The sequence below is a fragment of the Odocoileus virginianus genome, chromosome 9 (genome assembly GCF_023699985.2).
Source record: "Odocoileus virginianus isolate 20LAN1187 ecotype Illinois chromosome 9, Ovbor_1.2, whole genome shotgun sequence".
In the NCBI taxonomy this organism is placed as follows: Eukaryota; Metazoa; Chordata; class Mammalia; order Artiodactyla; family Cervidae; genus Odocoileus; species Odocoileus virginianus.
In genome coordinates this window covers 13,660,587-13,672,965 of record NC_069682.1, presented here as the reverse complement: position 1 = coordinate 13,672,965, position 12,379 = coordinate 13,660,587, and the positions used below count along the sequence as shown (strand labels likewise).

Genomic DNA, 12,379 nt, shown 5'->3' with positions numbered 1-12,379 from the left:
GGCCTTTATTAAATTTTAAAGTACGCCTTTGCTACACTTTTATAAAGAGCCAAATAGGGTATCAAAATCTCTGGAGATCGCCAGTATAATTTCTTTATCATGTTCCATTTAAAATTTAATTATGCAGTCTACAACAAGAAGAATCTGAGCCGTTTAAATAGGTCATGCAGTGAGTAACTTAACAATATTCTAAAGTTTTCCTTGTAAAGATGGTTCCTTTGATAGTCTGTTACACATCAGAACACTATATTATAAAGCAAGTGTAATTTAATTCAGTCACCATGGACTCTTATACACATCCATAAAGAAATGTTTTGATTTAGGTTATCTGGAGAATCAATGAAAACCATGTTCCTGGTAGAGCTGCCCAAGATACATAGGCAATATGTGCATATATACTTTCTTTGGGTAATTGTTATTTTCATGTGTCATAGCAAGGTCAAGGGAATTTTATATTTAATAATTGGGGCATTTTGCTTTAGATCAATAATCATCCATAGCAAGGCAAAAGATCTAGCCACAGAATAATTAATATCTGAACGAGAGGTTTCTGTGGCCTGTGGCTTAACATTCCTTCATTCCCCATCACAAATTTCAATTAGCATGCAACTCTTACTTCCTTACAATAAAGTAGAGTAGGCATTATTCTGAGCACTTTACACCTATCACTTTATTTCATTCTCTGAACAACTGTTCCTATAATGACTTCCAATTTACAGATAAAGAAAACGAGGCACAGAGAGGTGAAGAAAGTTACCCAAGATCACGGAGCAAGTAAGGAGCTGAACAGGGATTTGAACATATGTTGAAGTTTGTCTCCAGAGTGTATGTGCTGAACCACTTCACCAGAGTGCTTCTTGTAAGGCAACAAGGCATCTTGCCTCGATTGGGGCACAACCCAAATAATGGGCATAAAGCTACCTCTGAATCCACCACTTTAAAAGCTACCATCTACTGATTACTCCCTGGGCGCCAGGCTAAATACTCTATATAGATTATCTTCTCTCAGTGACATTATGAGTTGGGTAGCATAATGTTTCCAAATTTTCAAATAAAAACTGAGACAGAGATATTAACTCACTCACTCAAGGTCACATGATTAAGAAAGTACAAACACAAGATTAAAGCATGTCTGAGCCCAAAGCCCAGTCTCTTAACCTCTGTGCTAACAGACTCAACAGCAACAGTTCTGAGCAGCCTGTTTAACAGTTAAATTTAAGTTTTTAAGTTTCCAGCCAACAAGATGAATTTTCCTGGTCGCCAAGAGCAGAGTGAGAAGGGTGATCGAACACAGAAATCATATATATCGTCTAAGACTGGTACTCTGTGAAGTTTCTCCAATGCTTCCTCCCTCCTTTCCTCTTAGGAACTGAATGTGTCCCCCCACCCCTAAAATTCATACGTTGTTGTTGTTTAGTCACTAAGTTGTGTCTGACTCTTTGCAACCCCATGGACTGTAGCCCGCCAGGTTCCTCTGCCCATGGGATTTCCCAGGCAAGAATACTGGAGTGGGTTGCCATTTCCTTCTCCAGGAGATCCTCTTGATCCAGGGTTCAAACTCGAGTCTCCTGCACTGGCAGGCAGGCTCTTTACCACTGAGCCTCCAGGGAAGCCCACAAAATTCATATGTTGAAATCCTAAAGCCCAGTGTGATGGGGCTAGGAGGTGATCAGGTTTAGATGAGGTCATTAGGTGGGGATTAGAAGAGACCAGTGGAGACAGCTCTTTTTCTTTCTCCCCTTCTTTACCCACTCCCTGACCCCAACCTGTTGAGGATACAGAAAGATGGCAGCAGACAGTAGACCAGGAAGCTGGTTCTCACTTAGATGCTGAATCTGCCAGCACCTTGGTCTTGGACCTCCCAGTTTCCAGAAATGTGAGAAACAGATTTAAGTCACCCAGGCTCTGGTACTTTGTTATAGCAGCACCAGCAGACCAGGATACTTCCCAATTCAAACTTTTATTCATTCATTCAAACATCTATTCACTCAAAGACTTATGTAAAGACTATGTTCCAGGCACTGTTAGACACCGAGGAAAAACGGTGAATAATAGTGGGATCTCAATGCATTTCCTAATTAGTGGAGATCTAAAAGTCCTCTATTGAATGCTATTTTCACTGATATGGATGCCAGCCTAGGGGTTAGCACTCGGGCCTTTGGAAACTACAGGAGAGGCACGGAACCCTCCCGGACACAGACGACTTCAGAGCAGAAACTGCATAGAAGATGCATCTGGAGCATGGGTTGGTCAACTTTTTCTATAAAAGTAAATAATGGGTATTTTTGGCTTGTTGGGTCATACAGTCTTTGCCACAACCACTCAGCTCTGACTTGGTAGCACAAAACCAGACATTGGCAATATGTAAATAGATGGGCTTGGCTGTGTCCCAATAAAAACATATTTATAAAAACAGGAAACAGGCTAGATTTGGTCTATGGGCTATAATTTGCCATCCTGTATAGGGGATGTGTAAGGGATAGGTTGGGGAAGGAGAAAACGAACAGGGAGATGATAAGAGACTTTCAAGTAGACAGAGAAAGAAATGAAGACAGAGAGACAGGTCCTCAGTTTTCTTCTCTCTAAAATGGGGGCTCACACGGTCATTCAACAAACATTGATTGGCTGCCATCTCTGTTGGGAGGCTTGGGAACAGAGGAATAAGCAAGAAAGTCAAAGGAGGCTCTGTTCTGGGGGTGAAGGGAGGGGAACAGACAATAGATAAATGGACAAATAAACGAACACGTAATGACAGTTACTCTGTGGGCAATATAATATGGCAATGCGACAGTAATTTTGCTACAGAGGGGACTACTTAGAGTGGTCAGAGGCAGGACCTCTGCGGAAGTAAGAGGGGAGAAAGGCCAGTGGGTCAGGAACAAAGAGAAGGAGAGGGTGTGCAGGAGGCCCTGAGGTCGCAGAGGCAGCCCACGGAGGTTCCCGGATGCCAAGGCATGCTGTGTGGACTTTATTCCCAGCAAGAGCAAACTTGCTCAGTTTGAAGCCAAAAGCAATGTGGTTTGACTGATGACTTCTCAAAGATCTCTTTGGCTGCCATGTGAAGAATGATTTGCAAAAGAGGAAATGGAACACCAGTTAGGGGCCATTTTAATAGTACAAGTGGGAGTCTACGATGACTTAGAAAAAGATGGAGAAAGTGGCCAAATTAAAGATGAAATTTGAGAATGAGTCAATAGACTTGGCTGATGGATGGTCTACTAAGTGTGAGAAAAATAAAGGCAATATAAATGACTCAAGGATTCTCCTTTAAACAGTTGAGCACCTAAAGTTAAGGTGGTTGGGGGTAGATTTGAAAGTTCTTTTTGAGGGACTTCCTTGGTGGTCCAGTGGTTAAGAATCCACCTTGCAAGGCAGTGGATACATATTCGATCCCTGGTTGGGGAATGGGCAACTAAGGCCATGTGCCATAAGTATTGAGCCTGTGTGCCACAACTAGAGAGAAGCGCCATGCTGCAACAAAGAACCAGAGCATCGCAACTAGGACCTGAGACAGCCAAATGAACAAATATTTTTTAAAACAGGGTTCTTTTCAGTCACATCAACTTGAAGATTATATATTCAAGAAGAGATGTTAAACTGATGATTGGGTATTCAGATTTGAAACTCAAGAGAGAAATTGAGGCTGGAGATAGGAAAATGGGAACTAACCTTCTTAAGATGAACTTGATAACATCTCTCTCCACATCCTCTCTATGAATGAAGAGAGAAATGGACAAGGGAAGCCCTGGGAAGCTCAGCACATAGAGTCCAGCAGAGAAGGAAGAACAGGCAGGCAGGCTGGGAAAGACCAGCCAGTGAGAGAGGGAGAAACCTGGGAAAGACTGCTGTCCTGGAAACTCAGAAGGTGTTTGTTTCATCAAGAATGGAGGCCCTACTTTGAGTGCAGCTGAGAGACCAAATAAGAAAACAGATAAATGGCCTCTGGACTTTGCTGGACAGAGGTGCTGTTGACCTTGACCAGGTCAGTATAGTGGAATGAAAGGGCTAGAAACCCAGCTGGAATAGGCTAAGGATTGAGGAAGAAAAAAAGTTCTTGTGGCAGATACCACTTCCTAAGTATGTAAAGCCATTTTCCTCCTACCTTGACTTCTTCCTTTCTTCTTAATGGCAGAGTATGTCTCCTAATATAAAGACTGCAAATACCAGAAACCCAACTTCCCCTCCCTAAGAACTCAGACATGGACAAGAAAGTCTTCCCTAAAATAGAACACATGATAAAAAATGCCCTTCTTCACCGGATGTAATCATGTCTCAGTGTGATGGCTGGAGCTGTGGCAGTCACATTGTGAACATGAGGCACATCATAACCAAGAGATGCTGAGAATGGCAGAGGAAAAAGAGAGGATACATAAGGGCACCATATTAACTATGGGTTTTCTCAGATTTCTTTAACTATAGCTACAAACTCAATCTGCATTTTCTACCCTGATATAGCTATAATGCTTTTTATTAAATGGCTTCAACCTGGGATAGATAATAAAAATATTATGATAAAGATTCAAGCAGGAAAAAATTTAGTCATAGGCTATGAGTTGTGGGGGGATGCACTGTAGAAGATAAGGAGGTGGGGTTTGGGGCAAGAAAAAAGAATACTTCTTACCAACTGCAACTGTGGCCACAGAGTCAGTGTGCAGTATAATGGTGGGTGCTACAAGCAGGAAACTGGGTAGTGTAAGGTTTGGAAAACAATCACTTAAACCAGAGGACTTGTTTTCTGTTGTTAGCCAAACAGCGACTTTGTGAGAGCAGAGCTCTAGGGATTATAAGGTCTGAGAGTCCCATGGGGTCCCCTGTGGAGAATATTCAACTTTTTTTTTCTTTCCCCAAATCCATTCTGTCAATTTTCCCAGATAACTCTTCTTAAACAACAGTTTAGAACTCTTCTTGGATGAATAATAATCAAAGAGAAGAACAGCTCCTCAGACTTTTGTCTAAACCCTTCACATCAAGTGATCTCCAAGTGCCTCTTCTCGTCTCTGCACTCCCTCCTACAAGATGGCACCACTTCCTGTTCCCTGCACAGCTCCTGCACACATCCTCTGGGTGATGATGTTCCCTCTGTGTGGAGCACACAGGCCCCTGCACCGCCATATGGTCAGACCCGAGCAATCCGTCCAAGCCCTGCTCAGAAGGTTGACTCATAAGGCTGTCCTTGCTTCCTCCAATTAGAGGTGGCCCATTTCACTTCTGAAATTCCCTGGTACCTTTTGCTTGCTTACATGTCTTTCTACCTTTCTTATGGCATTAAACATTTTCCACCCAGCATCATGATTATCTGTACCTGCTATCCTAGGCTATATTACTCAGGAGAAGAGACAGTGATCAGTTTGTTCTCCACCACAGAGCCTATAACCATTCTTGGCATAGAGGTAGTGTTCAATGCACCTTTGTTAAATTAATTAATAAATGGTGGATTTGTAAATATCAAACTGCAACAGACCTGGGCCCCAGGAAGCTGGAAAAACTGTTCTTTCTTAGGGATAATACAAGAAATAAGAAATATTCATCAGCTCTAGATTAATTAGTATGAGATTGGTCTGGAACTAGCAGCATTTTCCCCCCATATTTCCTAACCCTGTCCCCACCAGGTCCTGGCAACCAGTTTTCTACTTTCTATTGTTTGACTTTTTAAATTTTTTATTGTGACTTTTTAAAAGATTCCACATAAAAGTGATATCATGCAGTATTTGTCTTAGTCTGTCTGGCTTATTTCGCTTAGCATAATGCCATCGAAGTCTACCCATGCTGTCACAAATGGCAGAATTCCTACTTTCTCATGGTCAAATAATATTCCAGTGAATGTACACACTATGGCTTCTTTATCTGTTCATCTACGGATAGACACTTGGGTTGTTTCCATGTCTTGGCTGTTGTGAACCCTGCTGCAATGAACATGGGAGTGCAGATATCCTTTTGAAATTCTGTTTTCCTTTCCTTTGGATACTCAGAAGCAGTAATACTGGATTACATCGTAGTTCTATTTTTAATTTTTTGAGGACTCTCGATACTATTTTCCATAGTAGCTGCACCAATTTACATTCCCATCAACAGCACATGAGGATTCCCTTCCTTCACATCCTCACCAATGCTTGTTATCTTGTCTTTTGACGAAAGGCATTCTAACCAGTGTGAGGTGATAGCTCATTATGGTTTTGATTTGCATTTCCCTGATGATTTGTGATGTTGACCATCTTTTCGTGTACCTGTTGGCCATCTGTATGTTTTCTTTGGAAAAATGTCTATTCAGGTCCTCTGCCCATTTTTAAAGTCAGACTGTTGAATTTTTTTGCTACTGAGTTGTTTGAGTTCTTTAAATGTTTTGGATAGTAAACTTTAGAAGACATAATTTGCAATTATTTTCTCTCATTCTACAGTTTGTCTTTTCATTTTGTTGATGGTTTCCTTTGTTTTGCAGAAGCTCCTCAGTAAGATGTAGACCCACTTTTGTCTACTTTTGCTTTTGTTGCCTTTGCTTCTCATGTCACCATCATTCTTATCTTCTAGTTGCTAAAGGTCTTTCAGAAGACAGCAACTTAACTGAGGACTAAGAGAAATATGAGATTTTCTTACCTATCAAAGCCTCCACAGGGAAATGAACATCTAACTGAAAACCCATGGTGCAAACATGGTGAGCTGAGCCACCAGATACTTCTTTAATTCTCTTTGTCTCAACTTTTTCCCTTTGCTGTTACCTGATCAGTGACACCCATGACAGAAATCCGGTCAGTCAGAGAGTTCCGTCTTGCCCTTCCACTACATGAAATCTGCTGAGTTCAACTTTCAGATAACAAGGGCATAAAACAATATCAAAATTTCACAAGTGAAACTGCCATGCCACGACTTTTCTCTCTGGTAGTCACACCAACCAAGTTCTAACTTCTTCGTAGAGAAGCTCAAACAATAATCTGATGGTATATACTGATATTCTTAGCCTTGGGTGTTAAAAGGCTAAAAAAAACCCATTTGCTCCCACTGAATGCTTATGTTTCCTAACCTCCTCTGAGAAAGCATAGAAAAAGATTAAGTTACAGGATTAAAGTGGAAGAAACGGGACTTCCCTGGTGATCCAATGGCTAAGACTCTGTGCTCCCAGTGCAGGGAGCCTAGGTTTGATCTCTGGCAAGGGAACAGATCTCACATGCTGCAACTAAGAGATCCTGTAGGCTGCAATGAAGATCGAAGATTCCATGTGCCTCAACTAAGACCCGCTGAAGCCAAATAAATAGATAAATATTAAATAAATAAGTGAACTGTGGTGTTGGAGAAAACTCTTGAGAGACCCTTGGACTGCAAGGAGATCCAACCAGTCCATCCTAAAGGAGATCAGTCCTGGGTGTTCATTGGAAGGACTGATGTTGAAGCTGAAACTCCAATACTTTGGCCACCTGATGCGAAGAGCTGACTCATTGGAAAAGACCCTGTTGCTGGGAAAGATTGAGGGCAGGAGGAGAAGGGGATGACAGAGGATGAGATGGTTGGATGGCATCACCGACTCAATGGACATGGGTTTGGGTGGACTCTGGGAGTTGGTGATGGACAGGGAGGCCTGGTGTGCTGCAGTTCATGGGGTCGCAAAGAGTCGGACATGACTGAGCGACTGAACTGAATGAACTGAAATAAGTAAAATAGAAGGAAAAAGTGTGTATCTTTTATAACTTTAATCTTTGGCCCCTGCCTCCATTGTTTTCTGCTAAAATCCATTAAAAAATAGTATCTTATTTATGTATTTAATTATTGTAAGCTTCATTTACCAATCCTTCATGTTTTTCAAAGAGCATCCTGACTTCTGTGTGTTAAGCTTTAAAAACTGCTCATGAATCTCTATTGGCATCTTTAAGATGCTCCTATTAAGGTCTATTAAATAGCTTTATTTTCTATTCTGTTTAGTTTATGTTGAGAAACAGTAGATTATGTTCAAGGAATTAAAAGTCTCTCTCTTTTCCAAAAAAACAGAAACTAATATTCCAAGATTATAGTAAAAGCTCTGTTAATAAACACCTTGTTGACACCTTCACTCTGCTATCCATAATAAAGTTATTCCTCTGTATAGGCATCCTTTATACTAACATCCCAGTTTATCATAACTAAGTTAGTACCTCCATTCCGCCTGAACTACTAGGGTTTTACCATGATTTAATTAAAATGCATCTACTGAAACTAAACACCCTGCACCATTAAAAAGATCTTGAAAGACATGCTTGCAATGGAGAAAAATGTTCCGATTGCTAAATTGATTTTTGCTACAGCAAAATAAAAGCATGAAGTCTTATGTAAGATTAGAAATGATCCTTTTCACAGCTCAGGAAATGGACTCATACATTCCTTTTCCAGAATACTTCAAGATTAAGAGGATAGCATGAGTAGAACATGTAGCCAGCTTAAATATTTGTTTTAATCCTGACAAGAACATTGTGTTTTAATATTTATAATATGATTACAATGCTTAGTGCATGTTGTTCATATAGTCTAATTTTTTCTGGTAACATATTTTAACTAGGCTTTAATTTCAGCAGTGGTAAGAATCCCAAAAGTGCATTTAGGTTATCATTAGTGATGAAAGACAAAACCAGGTGTCTGTTCAAGAACCTTGTGCATATATCTCTTCTCAACCTCAATCCATTTTTAACAGCCAAGAGAGGATCCTCTGCTGTGTGATCTGTACACTTCACAGAATAGCATCAATCAGGGACCAGCTGTGTAAAGCAATTAAAGTTGAAATATCTCATCTTTGTGCAATATTTGTAAATGGTATTCCCCCAAATTTCAAGATAGTCAAAGCCAAGGAAAACCAAAATATAAATCTGCTATAAAACGCCACTGTCTTTCTTTCCAGCCACATATCACAAGGTAGCAGTTGCCTGAATTACAATTTTCCATTTTTCCTAGATGTCACTACACAAGCACACTTTTATTGCTAAAAGGATAAAGCCTCCAAAGTGTCATGTTCCACTAATCATTAACCGACAAACAGAGTAATGACAGGTGTCTTGTTCTAAATGCACTAGGTTTTCCAGGGCTCATTTGCACTTTCCCAGTGACAAGCTGAAGAAATTTGAAAAAAAAAAAAGGCTAAAAAAGGCTGAGAGTTGAACACCTGATTAAATTCTATAAGATGGTACAAATAAACAAATGCTAGCAACAGGAAGAGTGAAGGCCAAGAGAAGTTTTCGTCATCAAATATTATTTGATGTTAACATTATTTCATGTTAATGTGAAGAAGGGAAATAATTGCCAGTGGATAATGTCCTAGAGAGAGTCAAAAGAATGCCTGGGGCTATATTAGAAGAATAATTGAGAAATAACTGACATATTATTTCTCACGCTCTTACCGCCATACGTTACAATGACTGCATGCTGCAGTTAGAATGGGATTGGTGTTGTGTTTGTTCTCAACAGGATGCAGTATTAAAGTAACAAAAATTCATGGAAAGAAACAATAAGTAGGCTCATTACTAAAATACCTCCCACAAAACTCAAGAAGTGAGCAGACTCCCTCCAGTAATAAACCAGCGACAACCAAAGATCATTCTTGGTGAATGTGGGAAATGCCACTTGGTATTCACAACAGGATGCTACTTAATAGAATTCAGGGCGTGCACCAGATTTTGCAGACATTTGAGTAATTTTTATCTTCATGATTACAGTTCTGCATGGGTCGTATCTGACAATACAGAGGTGGCCCACCCCTTAGCCGTTCTAGAAGAGTTTAAAAGTCACCCTTCATTCCATTATTTGGGGATTAACTTCTGCACCACAAACACAAGTAGATACACAACTCTCTGTCTCCCAGAAAATGACGAGATGCCGGGTCTTCACACTGGACTCTTTCCAGACTGAAAGCACAGGACGAACACACCCGGTGGAGATACCCGCACCAGAACACACAAACGCTTTTAACCCTGTAAGCTAGCTTTGAGATGGTATCCAAAGAATTAAGACAAACAGTAATTTAAATATCTGGATCACAGAAAACAGTTTTCTGGCCGTATTAGTTATGATCCTATAAGCAAAGATTTTCTTTGTGTTAAAAAAAAGCAACCACATGAGCTCATGTCCAGGAACAGATGGTGATGGTTCAGAACTCCCCCGGCTCCCTAGTGGTGTTCATCATCACATTCTGTAAGCTCTTCTATCACTCCTTCTTGAGATTCTCTACATTTCCCTTTCCAACACTTGCCAGGCAAAACCCCATGCCCTATTCATTCATTCACCGAAGGATACCAAGCAACTTCAAGGACTCAGGCGCGATGCTAGGTGTGCTGTGTGATGCCCAGAAAATATCTCTTAGAACATTCCTGCCTCCTTTCTTTTCTCCCGTTTTCTACTAGATAGTGATAATCATTTCTGATGGCTAGCTGTCTATAACTGGCGCACTGCTAACCATGTCTTCGGTCATATAGTGACATATCCAAAATACATTAAAGACATCGATCAGTTTATATACTGATTTCTTTCCCAGGTGAGATAGTAACTAGTTATTCAAATGATGATGTGAATTACAAATGCATTTATGCTATCATCAAAACCATGATGCAAGTTCTTTAGGGGAAGCTCAAAATTTTCACAAATCTACAAATCCTTGAAGACCACTAATGGATATCATGAAAAAAAAAAACAATTCAGTATGTCTTTAGATTGCCAATACCCATGAATATAACACAGGAAGTAGCATGTTTATGATGTCTGTGGAGAAAATAGCTCCAATGGACCCATGTGTGTACCTGATATAATTTTCATGGGACAAGAAAGACTTCTCTAAGTCATGTATGGACACCACCTTCACTACCTCTTGGTTACACCACTTATATCCAGCTTTTGGCATTTACATGGTGAAGCAGAGGTCTTAAAATCTAACATGAGGAAGAGAAAATGAAGAATACCTCTGCTTCATTCTGCTACAACTCTTCTGTCAGGGGGTGTATCAGAACTCAGGTACAGAAATAAGCAAAGCTCACTGCTCACCTTGGGAGACTTCCAGCTAATTCTGTGGTTGTCTCTCTGGAAGAAAAAGAAGATAAGCATGATTAGCTTATTTTGGTAAATTATAAATATGTGTTTAATAAAGCCATAATCTAATGTGCCAAGGCATTCCAGCATCATATGGGTGCAGAGGATACTGTATTTGCAGTTGTTTAGAAACTTAAAATCAATGCGTCACATTTCTGATTAATTCCCCTAAGCTGAAAGTTTCAATGGTTACTTTGCAAGGAAATTCTACATGCGTGCAAAATATCTGCCTCTGCTTTCTGGTAGTTAAGCTTAACTGATTTTAAAACATTCAACTTTAAAATGTACAACATATGGACGGAAAATAAGAGGGAAAAGAATCCCAAACTGAGTTTTAGATGTTTTCATTTGAACAAAGCACCTGTTTCTCTTTCCGAGAATCATTTAGGAACAAATTCCTTTGAGGGTGTGTCTTTGTACTGGTCTCGGTCACCTGAGGTTTATGAAGTAACATGGCCAGCACAGAATCCAGTATTTCAGCAGCAAATTACTGGGTAGCTCAGTGGTAAAGAATCTGCCTACAATGCAGGAGACCCAGCTTCAATCCCTGGGTTGGGAAGATCCCTTGGAGAAGCAAACAGCAACCCACTCCAGTATTCTTGCCTGGAGAATCCCATGGACAGAGGAGCCTGACAGGCTATGGTCCATGGGATCACAAGAGTCAGACACAACTTAGTCACTAAACCACCACCACCACTGTTTTTCATTTCTTTGTTATAATGTCCTACCAGGTCAAAGGATTAATCACAGATGCTATGACAATTAAAACGGCACAAATGACAAGTCACAGATGGAAGTTCTGTAGCACATGAGTAAGAATGACCAGAGACACGTTTCAGAGCGAACCTGTTTCATCTTATCTTTTGATTACAGATGTGTTCTTGGAAGAAATGGGTGCAAGGAGAAGGAGGAGATGGAGGCTTACTGCTGAGATATTCTAAAAGCAGAAGTGGGCTTAACTTGAGACAGAGGGATCAAAATATAATTCTTAGAACAGTGGTGCATAATCCTCTTCATGTCATATAATCCCTTTAAGACTCACATAAGAAGAGCTAGTATATACACATGCAATGGAATACTACTCAGCCATAAAAAGAATGAAATTATGCCATTTGCAGCAACATGGATGCAACCAGAGATTATCATACTAAGTGGGTAAGTTGGACAGAGAGAGACAAATACTACATGATGTCACTTATAAATGGAATCTAAAATATGACACAAGTGAACTTATTTCCAAAACAAAAACAAACTCAAAGACATAGGAAAAAACTTATGATTACCAAAGGGGAAAGGGATGAGGGGAAATAAATTAGGAGTTTGGTATTAGCAGGTACATACTACTCTGTAT

The 12,379-nt window shown here is 40.2% G+C and overlaps 1 protein-coding gene across 3 annotated transcripts in view; it reads right to left on the bottom strand.

Annotated features, from left to right (window-relative positions):
• Nucleotides 1–12,379, bottom strand: part of CELF2 (CUGBP Elav-like family member 2) — an 867,775-nt gene that overhangs the window by 409,731 nt on the left and 445,665 nt on the right. For 2 of the 3 annotated variants that reach the window (XM_070471964.1, XM_070471957.1), the window contains one exon: nucleotides 10,984–11,019. Coding sequence is in view for 2 of the 3 variants with exons in the window: in XM_070471957.1 (XP_070328058.1) it covers nucleotides 10,984–11,019 (36 nt within the window). In the remaining variant the exon portion in view is untranslated. Of the gene's footprint in view, nucleotides 1–10,901; nucleotides 10,924–10,983; nucleotides 11,020–12,379 lie in introns of those variants that run through there. The other variant, XM_070471963.1, reaches the window with a different exon arrangement.